This window comes from Asparagus officinalis, chromosome 3 (assembly GCF_001876935.1).
Source record: "Asparagus officinalis chromosome 3, Aspof.V1, whole genome shotgun sequence".
NCBI lineage: Eukaryota > Viridiplantae > Streptophyta > Magnoliopsida > Asparagales > Asparagaceae > Asparagus > Asparagus officinalis.
In genome coordinates, this window is record NC_033796.1 from 62,215,246 (window position 1) to 62,236,500 (window position 21,255).

Here is a 21,255-nt window from a genome sequence, read left to right on the forward strand (position 1 = left end):
CGCGGGTCTCTATTTACTCACTCTTATTTTCCCTCTCCGAAAACATCTTCTTTCATCAGCAAACCCTAGAGTAAACCCTAGCCTCCTCTCCCCCCTAAAGCGGTCCTGTGTTTGGGTATTCTTGCGCCCCGATTTTTGGAGATTTTCGCAACACTCTTAGTGGATTGCCACGCGAATGGTGGTCTATCATCTATATCTGAGGGATTAAATATCGCCCATCCTTCTTCATGTTTTAATGGTTTACAATTTCTTCATGCAGTTTTATGAGCCTAAGACTTATTTCAAGTATAAATCATGTTCTTATTAGGCTGAATGCTTCAAAATCAGTGTTCGATTCTTAAATATCTCACCAACGATTTTTTGAGAGAAACCAGATATTGAAAATATTTCTAAGAATAAACAACTATGAGTTTTCTTATGTTAACATGCCTTTTCAATGTTTAGGGCTTAATTGTTAGATTTAAATATACAGTATTGATTACATTGATTTAACACTTTTTCTCCGTATAATGTCTTAGAACTTGAATAGCTATCGAGGATGCTAGATCAGCTATAATGTAAGATGGATCGAGTTCGGTGGAATTTACACTTGTAGTATATGTAGATTTAAGCCCGTAATCGACTCACGACTGTATCACCGAGTCGACTCATCAGGTATGGGAGTCGACTCCCTATGACTGTTATGAGTCGACTCCGAAGACTCTCCGTTACTTCTCAACTTTCTGCTAGATCACTGTTATCGGATCATGAGCTCGAACCCGATAAGACTGAGTCGACCCTTCTATGATATGAGCACGATCGACTTCATCACGTATTTCCTTGTTTCGGTTGTGTTCGTTTAATCATCTGCTGGATACCTATATAACTACTATAGTAATACACTATACAGTGTATATGCAGTTATCTACTATGACGTAATATAATTACATGATTAAATATATATATGATGCGGGTACTGTGCTATATTCTCTTGACTTGCTGTGTTGCCTGATGTTTTATCGGTATTAAATTCTGCCATACAATCTCTTTGCAATCTGTGCATGTAAGATGGACATTTGTGCATAGTTGTAGATCGCAACAGCAGGGCAGTTACGAATCGGTAGGTATATCTTTCTATGCACAGTCCTCGTTTTGGCACTATAATTCATTTCAGTACTCGTGTTGCCTATAAGTCCGATTTAGAGTCCTCGTGTTGCACCTCATAATCCATTTCCAAACCGTTTCTAGGATTTGCTAAACTGGCAGTTAATTCAACCAAGTTGCGTACACGAATATTGATTAGCTGGGGATGATAGAGTCCCTGCTGCCTAGGTCGTACATAACACCTATTGTAGCTTCGTTTTATTTTCATTTTATCGGTAGAGATGGGTATGTATTCTTTTCTTTATTGTTCTTGTGACCAACTTCGGGTTTGGTATTTAGGGATGTACAATTTGAGATACAAGGTATATACATGAGGGTTTCCTTGTTTGGATTATTTCGCTCGACGTACCTATGCTCGTGTTGTATTTCCCTAAGTACTAAAACCCATTAATGTTTGTGTAAATGATTTATATTATTATGTAATACTGTATTTTCATATACAACGAGCCATATCCCTTGGGGTTGGTTGTGATGTTGCTCGCTAGTGCTTTGACGCTCGTTGTCCCTCCCCCTTTCAGGTAACGAGCCAGGAGCCCGGAGAGTCGCAGGTTGAGGGCGACCCATACTAGTGTCTATTATCCTCTTTTTAGATGTATTTATTTTTGTACTCCACTTGAGACATTTCAGACTTGAGAGGTTTATGTTCTAGAGTTATAAAGGCTGTGTGCCTTATTTCCTGTATCAGACATTATGTACTTTAAGACATGTTGAGGTCTCCAGATCTTTATTATTCATTTCAGACTTTGACTATGTACATTTCAGACATTTACTTGTATTCCAGTATATTAGATAATGAAATATTAAATCTTTATTATTTCATCAGTTGATTCTTGTATAATCTTTTACTTGCTTTGTACTACACCTGTTGTTGATTTCACTAGAGAGATAGTAATTGTGATGGTGAAACATGTTATTGCACGGTGTGGTGCATGGCAGGTTTGACATTTCTGGTTTCACCTCGGACTGCAGCCTTGTGTGAACCCAGGGGCGTCATAGTTGGTATCAGAGCTCTAGTTTCAGTATCCCTAGGATCATCATGTGTCGAGTCGTGGAGCTAGGTTAGAGTTTCTTAGGATTCATGTGTAGAGTCCGCTAAGGATTTCAAAATTTTGAGAATTTTTTTTTATGACAACTATTTTTGCTTAAAGTGTATGCGTGAATATTATGTAATGTGAAAATCATATTGTGATGTACTATGTATGAATAGAATATACGTCTACTTTGACTCATGAACTTTATTGTTTCTTATGATCAGAGAGATGGCAGGACGTGGGTGACCTCGCACTCGAAGGGCCGCTCAGGCAGAGCCCCAGCATGCCCCACCTGAGCCGCAGCAGGCTCCACCCGAGCAGGAGCAGGCACCACCAGAACCACAGCAGGCTCCTCAGTATTTGGCGGTTATCATGGCTCCTCTTATTGCCAGGATGACAGCCATTGAGGAGTTGGTAACGACTCATATAGCACCACGGACACCACCAGAGTTTCAGGGGTCACCAGAGTTTCAGGGGTCACCAGACCCTCTTGCAGCACACAAGTGGAAGGAGGATGTGAGCAATATACTTAACATACTCAGTGTAGATTCGGTTCAGAAGCAGAGGTTGGCATCCTACTGTCTGAAGGGAGATGCCGGGAGATGGTACCGGCTACAGTTTACTTCAGAGCAGAGGATGACCCTCACATGGGAGGATTTCATCTACTTCTTCGATGGGCAGTATATTTCTTCTGCAGCACGGACTGGGAAGGAGCTTGAGTTGTCCCGGATGACTCAGGGGGACATGACAGTGGCAGATTATGAGAGCCGGTTTATGGAGTTGCTGCATTTCACGGGTATGTGGCAGACAGGAGAGCGTCAAGCTCAGATGTTCTTAGCAGGGCTACGCCCTAATCTCCGTCGGTACCTCGTCTCGAGGAGGTTCTATTCAGTTAGGGAGGTAGCTGAGGCCGCCATTTCATAGGAGATTGAGACTACTATGTTCCAGAAGGACAAGGAAGGGATGCCAAGGCAGGACAGAGCGGGGACAAGGGTAAGAACAAAGCCTAAGGAAATCTCTTCCTCCATGGGGAGCTGCTAACCGGTTGTCCCACCCGCGGGTTAAATCTGGTGTTTTCTTCTTTTGTTCGTTCTTTCCTGCAAGTTTTTTTTATTTGTTGTGATTTCTTGTTTGCCTACTTTCGACATAAGATCTGGAAGGGCACAGGTTGTCATGTGTTCAACCCTAACAGGATTTTCGCTCTCCACTTCATTTAACGAGTCCACATTTTAAAAAAAAAACACTACTAGTTAATATTGACAAGACATTTCTAGTTATATTTAATATTAGGTAATTATTTAATAAAATATGTAACATATTCAGTTTTAACTACTTTTTAATTAATATACTAAATACATAAAATGAAATATATTTAACAATTAATATTATTTACTCAGTTTTATATTTAATATATTTAATCATTAATATATTTAATATACAATATATTTAGTTTTAAATATTGAATACATTTATTATTTATCATATCTCAAACATATAAAATATTTCATACTAATATAATTTATATATTCTTAGTAAGAAATATAGTAAATATGTAAATATTACCTGTAAGTAATATTTTAAAATTAACTAAGAAAATATTAAATATTAAATAGCTAAAATATTTATTTTTAGTTATTTAATATATTTTATAGTAAATATATTTAATTTTAAATAATTTTTAATCAGATTCCTAAAATATATTTCATAAATTAAAATGAAATAATCTTTTATATTTAACAATATTAATTGTTTAATATTATTTAAATCGCTTCAAGCTTAAATAATTAGTATTAAAATTAATAGTCTAATATATTTGATATTAAATATATTAATGATTTATCATATGTTAAATATGCAAAACAATTTATTAAATATTAAATATATACTTAATATTTATGTCAATTAATATATATTATTTATATATTTAATATTTAATTAAATATCTAATTGAAAATAGGTATTATTTAATATAAGTTAAATAATGAAAATATTAAATAATTTAATATTTATATTTTTTAACAAAATTTTATATTATATTTATTTTTATATATTGAAATATACAAATTAGTAGTAAAATTTTACTCTTAAATTTTAGTCATAAAATTTTATTAATTAAATAATAATTATTTGTTTTGTAAAAGAATAGTTGTGCCTGTTAATAATTATTTAACACCCTGTCCAAGAATCCATCAAAAGTTTTACAGTCCTTCCAAAAAGTACAGGACTTTAACTAAAATATCTCAATCCTAATCTGAATCCTAGATTATAGAATTTTTGGACAACAATCCTAGTTTTAGTAAACAATTCCAAATGAGTAACACCCCCTCAGTGCTCTCTATCCATTTATGCAGTGAAATTATTCTTTAAAAATAATCAGAAGTAGATTTAAAGAGGTAGGTAAATGGTGGTTTGGGGAAAAAAACGAATCAAGATTAAAAAAATTAAAAGGGAAAGACGCATATATCCTTCCTATCTTAAAGCCCATCTTCCGTTTTTATCAATTAAAAAAATTTAAAGAGACCCTATTATCGGAGCACCAACCCTAATCTCATCTATTTGGATACAAGCCCCGCAAGTTATCATATTTGGATACATGTCCCACAAAACTATTAAGTTTTTTGAAACAAGTCCCGGTGATTAATTATCATCCACTTGACACCACTTAACTATATAATGAGCAATTTTCTTGTTTCATTTGTGTCCTTGTTTTCAACCTACCCTCCTGCAAAGGCAAAAAATTAAGCCAATGTGTACTTTGAACCCATCGGAAACCAACTCTATCGTGCTAAAGTTTCTTAACCTATAATTTAGAGTTAATTTCTAACAACTTATTAGTTTAGAAGGGTTAAGTGGTGCGAATTAATAAATCATGGAGACTTGCTTCAAAGAACTTAATAGTTTTGAGGGGCTTGTATCTAAAGAATAGCTAGATTTTGTTTAGAAGAAGCCCCTCCGTAGAGGTGGAGGAGCTTATTCTTCTACTCTCTAATTTTTTTATGATGTATCTAGCTAGTTGTAAGTCTTCACATTTGTGGAGTCCTCATTTCAATAAAAATAAAAATAAAAGAAAACTATTACCCATGCTCATTTCAAAGGTTTCGGAGCGTAGAGGAAAGAAGTTGAGTGCTTATATTAGAGTATTCAAAACTTAAATATCGAAATGCAACACACGTGAATTGGAGCAAGATGACTGGATAATTGTAAGTTTAAGATAGAGAAAGAAGTAGAGAGACGATAAATTGTCGTAAGAATATGATAATTTGTGTCACTCTTTAGGGGATTTTTGCTTCCTATCATTTTATATTGTGGGTAACAACCACTATATAAAACGTGATAGAATTAATAGATCGTAATAATGCATGACTCAAGAATTGAAAAGACTTCAATTAATAAGGGGATGTTTGGCTGCAAGAAAAACCATGAAAAATTATTGTAGGAAATATATTTCTTTAATGCTTTTCTTTTCTTTTCTAGTTATCTGTTTGATTCTCACCTTGAAATAAAAAAAAAGAATGTTATAGCATTTTTCTATATATTGTTATTTAAGAAAATTCCTTTTTTGATGTTCTAACCCTATGCGAGTCACTAATTCAAATAATTCCATGAAGTACGCCCATAATTTGCACATAGTTTAAGAACTATGAAGAGGATAAATTTGAAATGTGAGCGGGGGACAGGGGGCCCACCCACGTGGGCCGCCCGCCCGCTTTCGTGCCCGCGCACGAAAGCGCAGTCTGCTTTGGGCCGCCCGCCCACGTCACGCATCGAGCTCCGCGCGATTTTTTTTCTCTTTCCCGCACGCGTTCTATTTCCCGCCGCGAGCTCCCGCCAATTCTTCGGCTCCCCCTCCCCTTGGTTTCCTATAAATAGAGAAGGGGTGGAGGAGTTATTGGTGTGGGGAAATTAGTTGGGGAAAAATACTAAGTGGGTTTGTATTGGAGTTCTTTTGAGAGAAAAGAAAGAGTGAGTTGAGAGAGAACTTGTAATAGTTTGGTATTCTCCTCATAGTGAAACCCCCCTCCCGTGGACGTAGGCAAGTTGCTGAACCACGTAAATCTCGTCTTTTGTATTATCATAACTATTTGTTTTACTTGCAGGTACCCTCGATAGTTCATATCTTGCACTGATGAGAGGAAGAGTGGATATCTCACTTCGCTGAGATATTTCGCTACTGAGTCTGGGTTTCCTTCGCGAAACACAGATATCGAGTTTGACCTGTACTTTTGTGAAAACAAAAGCCAGGGCTCTCTCTCAGGTGATATCGCTTCCGTAGCGGTGGGCGTGACTCTGCGCCCAACAATTGGTATCAGAGCCTCTTATTCAGACTGGAGGTGGTAAAATTTCTAATCTGAGGTGGTGGTTGAATATTGTGTGGTAAAAGACAAGTAATTGTTAAAAATTCTTGAGAGAATCGGATTTACATAATTCAAGCGGATAATAACTTCTACAAGTAAAACAAGTAAAGTTGGTAAATACGAGATTGAAAAATTCAATGGGAAAAATGATTTTTCCTATTGGAGGATGCAAATGAAAAATTTGCTTATTTCGCAAAAGTTGCACAAGGTTTTGGCTGGAAAAGAGAAGAACAAAAATATGTCTGATGAGGATTGGGAGGAGCTGGATCTGAAAGCACGGGCGTCGATTATCCTTTGCCTTAAAAGGGATGTAGCTTTCTTGGTGGATGGGGAGGAAACGGCTGCGGGCGTGTGGTTGAAGTTAGAAAGCACCTTCATGACGAAGAGTCTAACGAACAGGATCTATTTAAAATCCAAATTGTATACTTACAAGATGGAGGAGGGCTCGTCAATCCGGGAATACATTAACAAGTTTGATAGGATCTTATCAGACTTGAAGGACATTGAGGTGACAGTGGAAGACGAGGATTAGGCGCTTCTACTACTTCTATCTCTGCCGAAGTCCTATGAGAATTTGGTTCAAACATTGATGCTTGTGGGTGACAGTTTGTCGATGGATGAGACTAGAACGGCGCTTCTAGCGGATGATCTTCGAAAAATTACAACTAGTGATATGGCCACTGGTGGTAACAAAGAACAAGCGCATGGACTGTTTGCCAGAGGAAGAGGCAATGAGCGAGGAAAAGGCAATGGAGGAAAGTCTAGATCGAAATCGAGACCTCTTGCGGGATGAGCGTGTTTCAAATGCGGTGAAATTGGGCATTTCAAGGTCGATTGTCCTAACAAGAGAGTAGGTGGGAAAAAGAACAACAACAAGACTGAAAGACGAGAAGGCAAGGAAGAGGCGAGCTACGCTTCAGGGGAAGGGAGCGATAAGGAATGCTATGTCGTCACGGGTGGCGAGGATACCTCCGGGAAGTGGATTCTTGATTCTGGTTGCTCTTACCATATGTGTCCAAATAGGAAGTGGTTTACTACCTACAGGAGCATTGATGGTGGAATCGTTCTGATGGGGAACAACCATGCTTGTAAAATGGTAGGGCTAGGTGATATCAAGATCAAGATGCATGATGGAGTGGTTCGAACCTTGACGGATGTAAGGCACGTTCCCGACTTGCGGAAGAATCTAATCTCAGTTGGTGCTTTGGACTCCGGGGGTTGCAAGATCGTAACAGAGAACGGAGTGAAGAGGGTTGTTCGGGGTTCCTTAACAGTGATGAAGGGTGTTCATCACGGTAATCTATATACTCTCTCGGGTACGACAGTGATGGGAGATGCAGCAGTTGAAGCTGAAGGAAGTGGTGGAGACCAATGTGAGCACACACGGTTATGGCATAGGCGGCTTGGGCATATGTCAGAGAAGGGTTTGGATCTGCTTGGTAAAGAGGGTTTGCTAAAGAATCTAAAGAAACCTTGTATGAATTTTTGCGAGGATTGTGTGTATGAAAAGGCTCACAGGGTCCGGTTTCTAAGGAGCAATCACAAGAGCAGAGGGATACTAGATTATGTGCACACGGATGTTTGGGGTCCGGCTTCGACAACTTCCAAGGGTGGTTCCAGATATTTTGTCTCATTCATAGATGATCATTCTAGGTATGCATGGATTTATTTTCTGAAGCATAAGAATGAGGTATTTGAGACATTCAAGAAGTGGAAGGCGATGGTTGAGAGCAGGACAGGGAAGAAATTGAAGACACTGAGATCTGACAACGGTACAGAGTACACAGATGGTGTCTTCAAGGAGTTCTGTGATCAGGAGGGCATTGCCAGACACTGGACAGTTAGATCTACACCACAGCAAAATGGGGTCGCGGAGAGACTGAACCGAACACTGCGGGAGAAAGCAGTGAGTATGCGATCTTATGCTGGTTTGGGCAAAGAATGGTGGGCAGAGTCGATTGCTACAGTTTGCTATATTGTGAATCGATCTCCACATTCGACATTAGACAGTGATACATCCTATCGGGTGTGGTCAGGGGAGCATGCAGATTATGAGAGGCTCCGGATTTTTGGGTGTACCGCCTACTATCACATCAACAAGGGAAAGCTTGACGTGAGGGCCAAGAAGGTAATTTTCTTGGGGTATGCAAAGAGCGTAAAAGGCTACCGCCTTTGGTGTACAGAAGATTCGAAGTTCATGATCAGCAGGGACGTTACTTTTGATGAGAAGTCCATGATTGTTAAGGTGCCCAAGGATGGTGGTGTTAAGACTGTTGGGACTTCCAAGTCCCAGGTTATTGAGATAGAACCTAAAGACCAACCAGGTTCTAGTCGTGTTCAAGTGGGAAATCAGGTAGATGATGAGCTTGAGCAGGAGGAGACTACAACAACAACAGCTCGAGGATAGCTTGGCTTCCACTAGGTCAAGACGAGTATACAAGCAGGTACAGAAGCTGGGGGCTGATCAACCCCTGAAGTACTATGGGCATGTTAATTTGGTTGAGTACACATTCTCGGTGGAGGAAGATGAGCCGGTCTCCTTCAAGGAAGCTATTCGAGACAAGGATAGCGAGAGTTGGTTGGCTGCGATGGAGGAGGAGATGGAATCTCTTTGGAAGAACCAAACATGGGAGATGGTCCCATTGCCCGAAGGAAAGAAAGCTATAGGTTGTAAGTGGCTGTATAAAAGAAAGAAAGATCCTTCAGAGCTCGGTGGTATAAGGTACAAGGCGAGGCTAGTGGCTAAGGGGTTTGCACAAAGAGAGGGTGTGGATTACAATGAGATATTTTCTCCGGTGATGAAACACACCTCTATTCGGGTGCTATTGAGTATTGTTGCTCATGGTGATCTTGAGCTGGAATACCTCGATATCAAGACGGCCTTCTTGCACGGAGACTTGGATGAAGAGATCTATATGCATCAACCTGAGGGATACAAGGTTGAGGACAAGGAGAATCATGTATGTCGCTTAAGGAAGTCACTTTACGGATTGAAGCAATCTCCGCGACAGTGGTACAAGCGATTTGACTCCTTCATGCTGAAGCATGGGTTTTCCCGAAGCGACTATGATTGTTGTGTTTACATTCGGAAGCTTCGTGGAGGTGATTATATCTATCTCCTGTTGTATGTGGATGACATGCTTATTGCATCGAAAAACAAGGTGGAGATAGATAAACTGAAATCTCAACTTAGCAATGAGTTCGAGATGAAGGACATGGGCGCTGCTAGGAAAATACTGGGTATGGAGATTAGAAGAGAGCGGGCGAATCGGCGATTGTTCTTGAGTCAGAAGAGCTACATAGAGCGGGTGATCGCGAGGTTCGGGATGCAAAGTGCAAAGTCAGTGGTGACCCCATTGGCTCCACACTTTAGGCTCTCAGGTAAACAATCTCCTACTACAGTGAAAGATAAGGCACACATGGAGCATGTTCCCTATGCTAGTGCAGTTAACAGTTTGATGTATGCAATAGTGTGTACACACCCTGATATTTCACAGGCGGTTAGTGTGATCAGTAGATTCATGGCGAATCCGGGAAAGACGCACTGGGAAGCGGTGAAATGGGTCCTGAGGTACTTGAAAGGTACCGCGGATACGGGTCTGTGTTTTGGTGGTGATACATGTCAGATCGACGGGTACGTGGACTCAGATTATGCAGGCGATCTAGATAGACGGCGATCTACTACTAGTTATGTATTCAGGATACATGGAGCTCCAGTTAGTTGGCGATCGATGTTGCAGGCTACAGTGGTACTTTCTACAACAGAGGCCGAGTACATGGCTATGGCGGAGGGAGTGAAGGAAGCATTGTGCTGTGGGGTCTCCTAGACGATTTGGGGATCGAGCAGGAAAGCGTGAACTTGTGGTGCGATAGTCAGAGTGCGATTCACTTGGCGAAAAATCAAGTTCACCATGCTCGTACTAAGCATATCGACGTCAGGTATCATTTTGTGAGGGATGTCATAGAGGAAGGTGCTATTTCTCTCATGAAGGTGCATACGAATGAGAATCCCGCGAACATGTTAACCAAGGTGGTCACAGGTAGCAAGTTTAAGAATTGCTTGGACTTACTTCATATCAGCCCGTGTTGAGTTGCCCAAGAGGGCATGGTCCTGCGGGGCAGTGATAGAGGTGAGGTGGAAACTATGTTGGAGTATAGTAGCAGAACTATGGTTAGTTTGATCCCGGTGGAGGGTATGTAGGCAGTCGCGGTATAGTGATGCTGATTTGGCCTGGTTTGGCCTGGATATCTCTCTGGTGGAGTTCGTGGGGTTCTTCTGGTGTTCGTCCAAAATTTAACGTTTATCAAATGATGTACGAGGTGGAGAATTGTGAACCCCGCCCGCTTTCGTGCCCGCGCACTAAAGCACCGTCTGCTTTCGTGCGCGCGCACGAAAGCAGGGCCGCCCGCCCACGTCACGCATCGAGCTCCGCGCGATTTTTTTTCTCTTTCCCGCACGCGTTCTATTTCCCGCCGCGAGCTCCCGCCAATTCTTCGGCTCCCCCTCCCCTTGGTTTCCTATAAATAGAGAAGGAGTGGAGGAGTTATTGGTGTGGGGAAATTAGTGGGGAAAAATACTAAGTGGGTTTGTATTGGAGTTCTTTTGAGAGAAAAGAAAGAGTGAGTTGAGAGAGAACTTGTAATAGTTTGGTATTCTCCTCATAGTGAAACCCCCCTCCCGTGGACGTAAGCAAGTTGCCGAACCACGTAAATCTCGTCTTTTGTATTATCATAACTATTTGTTTTACTTGCAGGTGCCCTCGATAGTTCAGTCCTTGCACTGATGAGAGGAAGAGTGGATATCTCACTTCGCTGAGATATTTCGCTACTGAGTATGGGTTTCCTTCGCGAAACACAGATATCGAGTTTGACCTGTACTTTTGTGAAAACAAAAGCCAGTGCTCTCTCTCAGGTGATATCGCTTCCGCGGCGGTGGGCGTGACTCTGCGCCCAACAATTGGTAGGTGGGCGTGACTCTGCGCCCAACATGAAAAATGCAAAAGCGTACCATTTTAACTCCATTCATCTCATATTCTTCATAACTACCTTATTGACCACCACTATTTTTCATATCCCACTTGCTCATCCATTCCTCCAACTTGACGTTATTTTTTAACCTAAAGTCTAGAAAACCCATTTTATATTTGAGTAAAAGGAAGGAAATCATCAAAAGTTGCTTCTTCACCCTATTTTTGTTTTCTTTGAATGCTAGAAAACCAACCAAACGGGTTGCGCTGATATTGTTGAAGCAATGCACTTCTCAATAAAAGACATCAATACAAAGTAGAGCTATAGCAAATTTGAAAAAGTAGACAGAAAAAACTAAACATATGTAATGTAATTCGATCGTATCTTGTCCTATAAAAAATACACTAAGAGCATGTTTAGCAAATTGTCTACGAGCCACTTTGAGATGTTAACCAAATGGTATTTTTGGCATGTAATCTAGCGAAAAAACAAGCTAGGGTATCCTAGCTTATTTTTTGTGGATTACAAGCCATGAGGCTTGACCTAGTAAAAGACAATTATGTCCTTCGTGATTTCACTAAATCCGAATACTTGTTTAATAATTCACCACTAGCCTCATGTCCTTTTTGGCCATTTTGATAAGAATGAATTATAATCCGCCAAACACTCAACCACAAAAAAAGGATCATAATCCACTACAGTTACCAAACATTTAGGATCATAATCCACATGGATTAATCCTTTTATAATCTAAAGTTCCCAAACATGCTCTAAACAGGAAAGTCTTTCACTCACTAAAACCCACAAAAATACATTGAATAAGATAGGATTTCACTTCTCAACTAAGATGCGTATGTGAATAACCAAGAATAACAGAAGGTTTCAGAACAATTCAACATGTGAAAAATATCAGAATAAAACGAAATAACATCAGAAGTATATGAAATACTATGGTTCATCAATTTCTTTTCCCAATATTTTATTCACTCCTTAAAAAATAAATCATACACGGTTATCAGCTTGCGTTTCACATGCTCCTGACCAACAAAAACTCCTTTTAAAACATTTCATTCATTCCTTAAAAAAATAAATCATACACAGTATCAGCTTGCGCTTCAAATGCTTTTGACCAACAAAAAGTGCTCCTTCTAAGCTCTACCAACGAGCTATTAAATTTGGAGGCTTCAGTATATCTGAGGACAAATACATAACGTTTATTATCATAAAACAACAAATTAGCCCGTGGGCTCATAAAACTAGATAGATATCTGAAAACTCTCAAGTTCAATTTGATACGTTAACTGCAACTCATGTATTTTCCACCATCAAGTCATCAACATTAATCATCAGTGCCGGAGTTGTTAGTTTCTCCAGCGCGAATAATGTGTACTCTTATGTAGTCTCCTGCGAAAATTTCAAATTCACATTTGTCACCCTCAGCCAAGTTATTTCCTCTTGAGAAAGAGGACAACCCAATCCCAAGCTCTAATTGGCCATAAGAGCGGAGAATGATGTCCACAGCCCACGATTTCCCGGAAGGATCAATTATAGTAGTATTTTGACAGCTGCTCAGGCGAGCTTCCTTTGCAACTTTCTTTGGAATTCGCTGGAGTAGGAGTCAGAGAATGTTAACAAGTATAAAAAATACAAAAAGAAGAAAAATTTGACAGAAATTATGTAAATTAAAAAAAGTCTCCATCATGTCAATTAAACTTCCCATATAAAGAAGAACAATAGATTTGGTAAATAGCACGTAACTTAAGTGATATATGACATCCACTAAGTAAGAAGGATAAAGATTGGCTAAAAATTCTTATTAACTTGGTCATTATCATATCACTATTTATGCTCTAATTGCATGTGCGCTGTCAGCTCCTTCAAGATTAGAATATGAACAGATTTTACGATATTTTGAGAGTAGAATTTCACTAGTTATTCTACACATGGCAAGGTTGCATTTTTTTATAGAAAACAACTGATATATCTGTAAATTTCAAGACGACTTTGTTCCTCTAATTCTATTTTATTAATATGAACCAAAATCTTGCACTTTCACAATTTTAACCATGTCAAATTTGGATCACATTTAATAGTTTTAGACTATAACTCTACTCGATATTTGTCCTAACATGTCAAAGTAGGTCTATCACAAGGTTATCGATAGCGGATAGTGTTGTGTAGCGGTGAGGCATCGCTAAGATTAGTTGAGGCTATTACGGCAAAATAGCAGCCTAATTTAGATAATATATAAATATTAAAAAAAGAAAAATTATAAAAAAAAGTTCAGAAAATCTAAAATTGCATTTGATGATTTAAAGAGATCCTAAACATGAAATAGACATGTAATCATCACATAATACCGAAGACAACCGGAGAAGTCAAAGAGTTGTCATCTTCGAGAAGATGAGCTAAGCGCTGAGAGGACTGCACTAGGAGGAGCTCATGGCGAGAGGAGGTGAGAGTAAGTGCTGGGGGGAAGTGCCAGAGGCTATGGGAGGCGGTGGGAGTACGCCGGAAAGCGAGGGAGGCGGTGGGATGTAGTTGTTGCGGGTTGGGTATAACTTTAAAAAAATAAATCTCAAACCACTTTTAAATAGCGATAAAAAAGCGAATTTTGCCCACACTTGCCCGCTACTCACTGCTGTGGTGCGCTATTGGCCGCTTTTGCAAACGAAAAACGCATATTCTGCAATATGTTATCATTATTAGGTGACAGCGTAGTGTAGCGGGAAGCTATTAGCACCGCTATTGTGGGGCTATTTACCGCTATTTATAACAGTGGTCTAGCATAAGACAACTGTTGTAGTATGTAAAAACTATCACGAACAGAAATGTGACATGATTACCAACGAGTACTAGTTGTACAGATAATTACTAGGAAAATTTATTAAGTATATTTTATTAAACTGAGAAAAATATGTTAGATATGTGACCTTAATTCAGAGCACAAGTACTAAAAGTTTTTAAGGTGTATCCAAGAAGTATTATGTTCGATTATTGCCATTTAAAGATAGGATTCATGGTAGAAGCGTAGCTGTGTACGTGCACCACACTCTCTCTGATTGTTTTTCCTTTGTTTATGTAATGAATTTTATGGATTGATCACACAAAAAAGGTGATTTGAGCTAGAATAACAACGTAATTTCTAATTTCTTTCATAGCTTAAAATGTAAAGTATAGTGTTTTGTACTGCCCAATAATATCCATGATTGATAATGCAAGGCTATGTAGCACGGACACGGATCCGACACGGCCATCCGACACGCCGACACGAGGCAAATCCTAAAAAATACATAGGATATGTGTGTTCGACACGTGTGTCCGACATGGACACGACACGACACGGCTTCATGTTATGTGTGTCCGTGCTTCATAGATGCAAGGAGGTTAAAATAAAAGTAAAAAAATTGAAACGCACCACATGATACAAATGATTTGAATTCCAAAGTATGGTGAACTTTGGACGACTTGATTCAGAGGATTCGGGTGCATTTGCAACACTTTCCTTATAATCTGCAGTCAATGGTCTTGAAACACTTTCCTTAATATCTCCAGGTCTTTCATCTGCATCAGTGACACTAAGAAAGTCAAGAACATGAAACAAGACATAGTGACTTTTCTAAAAAAGATATATGTGTCATAGCCTGCTTTAAATATTATCTGAGTAGATAATTTTTTTGGTGTAATACGAATCTGCTGCTTTTTGACACTTCAAAAGCACGGGTTGTTAAGCAATGAGATACAGTGAGAAAACAATCGGAATAGTTGTTATCTGAATAATAACAACATAAGCTAACCAAATTTTACAGGTAAAGGGACATCAAACAGTACATATTCATAAATGAAAATTATCGAGGTACTTTAAAAGATTCATGTTTTTCTTTAGATGATACCAACAGAAAATTGAGAAAAGCTAATGAGCGTTGTAACAGAATCCAAAATAAGGAGTTCTCGAACTAGGCCTTGATGTTAAAGCTACAGGCACGTTTGACCCAAAATGTTAACCACTGCTATGATCCCCAAAAAATATATTACCTAGTACGCTACTTACTACATTCAAATAAGGTACACCCATGATGTCTACAGTAAAGTTTACAAATCTGAACTCCTTATTTAGTATGCTTGAAACATATTAAGCTATCCACTTAGAATCAAGTCCCTGAAAAATCCTTAATATGAAAGGCATAAGATTCATAATTATTATTTCTTTACTTGATTTTGTTTTCTTTAAGTCACAATCCAGCACCAAATAGGACTGATCATATTATGGAAGTAATTAGACTCCAACTCTCAATGATTTCTATCACAACGGAATGATATCTGCATTTAAATCAATAATTGTAAGAGTAATAACAAGTTATTTAATTAACATTATGCAAGTAAAATATTATCACTTACTGAAAAATCAGGAAACTGAAATTTTGTGAAATTGCTTACGTGATACTGGTATTGATATTGCATTATACTCCTCAGCTCGAAAAAAGTGAACATTTATTGCACTACATCCTTGAACAAACTCCAAAACACAGACATCTCCTTCCTTTAACCTGTTCTTTCCGTATATATTGGACCAACCAGATGACAAGCACAGACGCCCATCACGCCAGGTGGATAATCTCACAGGCCATGAAGTACCATGAGGATCACGAAGGATGATTTCGTCCTTTTCATAAAGATTGCATTTCTTAGCCAACTGTAGAGGAATTGTCTGAGAAACAAAATCAACAGGGTATCATTAACTTCACTGATAAAATATAAGCACCCATAGAGCTAAATGAAAAATGTCAAATCATAAACCATTTCAAAAGGTATGGACAGTGTTTCGGTCAATATGACATTTGACTGATAATAAATGAAATGAATAAACAACCCGAGAAACTAGATCGGTTAGATAAACACGGGTTATAGTTAAAAGATCTAACATTTCATCATCATTCTACGGTCTACGTGAAATGTATGGTTGAGATATTGACTAAAGGCAAAAAGCAAATTGGAACTGATTACTATGATACAATGTCCACTAATAATTTTAAGAGAATCATATGCGACGAGAGACCAACAAAAAGGATGACCAACAGCATCTAGATGAATGAAATATGGAAATTGACTAATGAATAGTACAAAAGGAAAATAAGCAGAAGATATATTTTCCCGAATAGGTAAAACTGTGTAAAAGGTTAAGAGAAAAGAAGAGCATCATAACATTTTTTAATAGTAAAAGTGCTCAAGACACACAGTCCTTTGGATTGACTAAAACATAAGAAGGGAGAAAAGATTAATCCATTTCAGAATGTGAATACTGGAGAATCACACTCTCTTAGATCAAGGTTAAATTACTGAGAATTGAGAAAGGTGATCAACGTCAAATATAAGTATGCAAGGTATCCACCATCAACAATAGGATTCTCAATATCAAGTTAAGTTTCTGTACCTTCAAGGTCAATGACAGGTGTCTACATATATGTAAAGGCAGGATGTAGATTGTCTCTAAGACATGTCTGACGCCAACACTTGCACGTCATTGCTTGACACGTGACAGATACTGGAGCAGTGACACTCTCTTAGATCAAGGTTAAATTACTGAGAATTGAGAAAGGTGCTCAACTTCAAATATAAGTATGCAAGGTATCCGCCATCAACAATAGGATGCTCAATATCAAGCAAATTTCTGTACCTTCAAGGTCAATGTCAAGTGTCTACATATATGCAAAGGCAGGAAGCAGATTGTCTCTAACACGTCTGACACAAACACTTGCACTTCATTGATTGATACGTGACAGACACTGGAGCAGTGACTCTCTTGGGCAGGGGGACCACTTTTGATTTGAAAAATAATTATAAAAAACTGCCTAGGATTAGAAAATCCAACTGGGTTAGCAGACATCCTGGATGGAATATCCCATACAAATCTTTACCATCTAGGATGACTAGTTTTCGCCCAGTGTTAATTTATGAGAATACATATTCATCTTAAATTGGTGAAGATAAATACCTTAAAAACCTATTGTAGTGAGGTTGGAGTTTTCTTTTCTTATTGGGTTGTTATAGTTTGCCTTCTTGTTACTTCACAGAAACCTTTTCTAGGGAAGCAAACTGTCCATCATGTTCAATAGAAAAACAATACTTCAAAACCCAATGATATGTTCCACCACTTGGTGCTTTTGTATATTTCATGCAATTCAAGGCCACAACAATAATGCCACTCAGTTTTCTGGATACTTTACATATGTAACATGCGGATCTAGTTTCTAATGTAAATGGATAAGGCAATAGCTCATTCATAGTTTGTCATATTTGTAAGGTACTCTAGAATGGTAAGTTCATTGCACTCCTTTCTCCTCTTCTCCTTTTATTTTTTGTTTTTTCCTTGTGCTTTCTCTTTCTGTAATCAAGTTTTTTCATAGTTTGTTTTATCATTTAAGAATGAAAGGAAAATGGTCACACGTGTGGGAAGGTATTGTAACAGATACAAGACACATTTGGAAACACAAGGAGCTATGGTGCCAATCACAAGAATATGAAAGGGAGACAACATTTGTGACACCCACTAAATTGTAGGCTTTGCATCTTCTGTCTGGTTCAAAAGAAAATCTATTAGCAATTTTCATCAAAGAGTTCACATGAAATCTTCCCCGCGCAATCAACTGCTTCCACGTAGATGAGAAGGTGATATCATGGGTTACTATTTAGTATTGGCTGTCTGGTGCTTAACCCAACCTTTGGAGTGGATAAGTATCATTTAGAAAACACAAAGCATTTTTAGACGCTCAACATGGCGCCCAATGCGGAGGGTCCTAAGAGGAAACTTAAGTAGCACATATGTGTTTTAAAGTGATTGTTATGCCGTAATTAGAGGCATTTACAGCTCTAGGGGAAAAGAGGAAGACTAACAGGTGACATTGACAGAGGAAGAATTTTACAAAGATTTAAAATGTTATCATTGGTGTTTTATCTAAAATAGATTTATATCAAGTTTTGATCCACATCAATTTGACCAAAATTCTCTTCATTGTATTATGCTTAGATGGATATAGTACCTATTTTTTAGTGGCAAAGCATGCGTAAGTAGCTAACGCTTACTTAGGCACTTCCAATACTTGTGCGAGCAACTTGAAACTACTTAGGCCTGAGTGGGGCCACATTAAACAATACATATAAGGAAAGAAATTTCAAGATTTAGTTGCATGTATTTTCAATCATCGAGGAGGCGCTTTATATGTTCCTCAGGATTATTTTTGCAATATCTGAGTATCTCGTTATGATTGAATCAAAGATGAAGATATTTTTGCACCGCTAGCTTGTTTTGTATTAGCCAGCTTTGAATGCATGTGGTGATGTTTTCATGTGAAATTGTGGTTGTCATATATCGTTCACATGCCACATTAGTAGCTCAATATCTTGTAAATCTTCTGTATTATGACTTAGGGGTCATACTTTGACCTCACCCCTTCAAAGTGATGGTAAAAAGGGCGTGTCTCAACATCTTTCAAAATAATTTTAAAAACCTGTTTAGGATTAGAAAATTCATCTAGATTAGAAGACATTCTAGATGTCGAAAGACATCTCAAATACCACACATAAGTTACTGGACATGCGAGTTTGATGTATCCCATTTAGGTGGTCCGTCGTCAAATCCCAGGGCTCAACCCTGGACATGCGGTGGAAACTACCAAGCTAGAGTATGGTAGGACAGAGGGAATGTTCGATGGAGCGGTGAAATGCGTAGAGATTTGATTCGAAACTATCATATGTCCAAGGTTCAATATTGAAATCATTTCAGAGGTTTTCCCTTACTTTGTACGTGTCAACAAACAATTTCAAATATCTCAAATTGTTTTTTTCTTTTCTTATTGGGTTATTATAGTGTGCCTTCTTGTTACTTCATAGAAACATTTTTAGTGAAGCAAAAACATTCATCATGTTCAGGAAAACAATACTTCAAAACCCAATGATATGTTCCATTCCTCAGTGCTTTTGTATATTTCATGCAATTCAAGTTCACGGCAATCAATACCTCATTCATAGCTTGTCATATTTGTAAGGTACTCTAGAATGGTAAGTCCATTGCACTCTTTCTTTTTTTCTTTTTCCTTTTGTTTTTTGTTTTTATTAATGCTTTCTCTTTGTCTTTCATGTAAATAAGTTTTTGCATAGCATGTTTTATCATTCAAATACAAAAGGAAAGCAGTCACACATGTAGACATTGTATCAAATATAATAAACACACATGGAAGCACAAGAAGCTAAGGCGCAAATCACAAAAATATGAATGGGAGACAACATTTGCAACACCAACTAAATTGTAGCTTTTGCATCTTCTGTCTTGTTGAGAAGACAATCCATTAGCAAATTTCATCAAAGAGTTCACGTGCAATCTCTCCTGCGTAATCAATCGCTCCCTCATAAATGAAAAGACAGATAAAAATGTGATATCACGAGGTTGCTATTAGTAGACATTGTCTCGTGCTTAAGCCAACCTTTGGAGTGGATAAGAATGATTTAGAAAACGCAAAGTATTGTTTAAACACTCGACATGGTGTCCAATGCCTAGGGCACTAGGAGGAAGCTTAAGCAACACCTAGATGTTTTAAGGCAATTTTTAATACCATAATTGAAGGTGCGAGATTTACAGCCCTAGGGGTAAAAGAGGAAGGTTAATGGGAGACATCGATAGAGAAGAATTTTTACAAGATTTAAAATGTTATCATTGGTGTTTTATCTAAAATAGATTTGCATATCGAGTTTTGATCCGCACCGATTTGACGAACATGTTCTCTTCATTGTACTATTCCTTAAATGGGTAGCATGCTTATTTTTTAGTGGTAAAGCTTGCATAAGTAGCTAATGCTTACTTACGCGCTCTCAACATGTGCTTTCAACACTTGCGCAAGCAGCTCAATTACTGCTTAGGCCCAGACAGGCTTACATTGCTTTTAAAACAACATAGTTAAGCAAAAAAATTTAGGGTTTGTTTGCACGTATTTCCGCTCTTTGAGGAGGCACTTTTTTACATTCATGGTGATTATTTTGCAATACTTGAGTATCTCGTTGTGATTGAATCAAAGCTGAAGATATTTTTACCCTACTAGCTTGTGTTTTAATGGGTAGCTTTGAATGAATGTGGTGATGTTTTCATTGTAAAAGTGGGATTGTAATATATTGACCTGTCACATTACCAGCTTAGTATCTTTGAGATCTTTTGTATTACAAGACCTCAAGGGTCGCACTTTGACCTCACCCCCTCCAATGTTATGGTGAAAGGGTCATGGCTCAACATCTTTATCTTACTTCTTTTCTGGAGTCTCTCTAAGATTTTCTCCCTATTATGGGCTTGATCGCTAGGGTTGTTAGCCAACACATATCACGAAACAATTTGTTAAGAGTCTTTGGTCATAAGGTCCTACGAGATTGATGGTAGAGGATTAATTATGCATCATCTCATAAATCAAAAAGGTACAGTTTTATCCATACCTTTAAGCTGAGCAAGATTGCTTATACTACATTCCATCAAAAAACTTATGTAGCCCATAATGATCTTGCTCTCCTTTACTACATTCCAAAATGGCCTTTATCGTTAAACTGTTTGACCTCAAAGTTGATAGTTGAGACAATGATGACTGTTTCTTGGAAAAAGAGATTATTCATTGAGTATTATAATATCAATGTTCTTAAAAACATCCTAAGCATCCTAGGCATCTTAGGCGGACGCCTAAGCGTAGGCAAAGCTACGACCGTCTAATTTCAGTCGGAGTGGCCGG

General features: G+C 38.2%; 1 protein-coding gene across 1 annotated transcript in view; it reads right to left on the minus strand.

Annotated features, from left to right (window-relative positions):
* The window catches only part of LOC109834244 (B3 domain-containing protein Os11g0197600-like), a 15,393-nt gene continuing 6,597 nt past the window's right edge, over positions 12,460 to 21,255 (minus strand). The window contains exons 5-7 of the mRNA XM_020402223.1: positions 15,935 to 16,205; positions 14,916 to 15,061; positions 12,460 to 13,103 (exon numbers count right to left, since the gene is read on the minus strand). Of these exons, the coding sequence (XP_020257812.1) occupies positions 12,837 to 13,103; positions 14,916 to 15,061; positions 15,935 to 16,205 (684 nt within the window). The 3' untranslated portion in view covers positions 12,460 to 12,836. The remainder of the gene's footprint in view (positions 13,104 to 14,915; positions 15,062 to 15,934; positions 16,206 to 21,255) is intronic.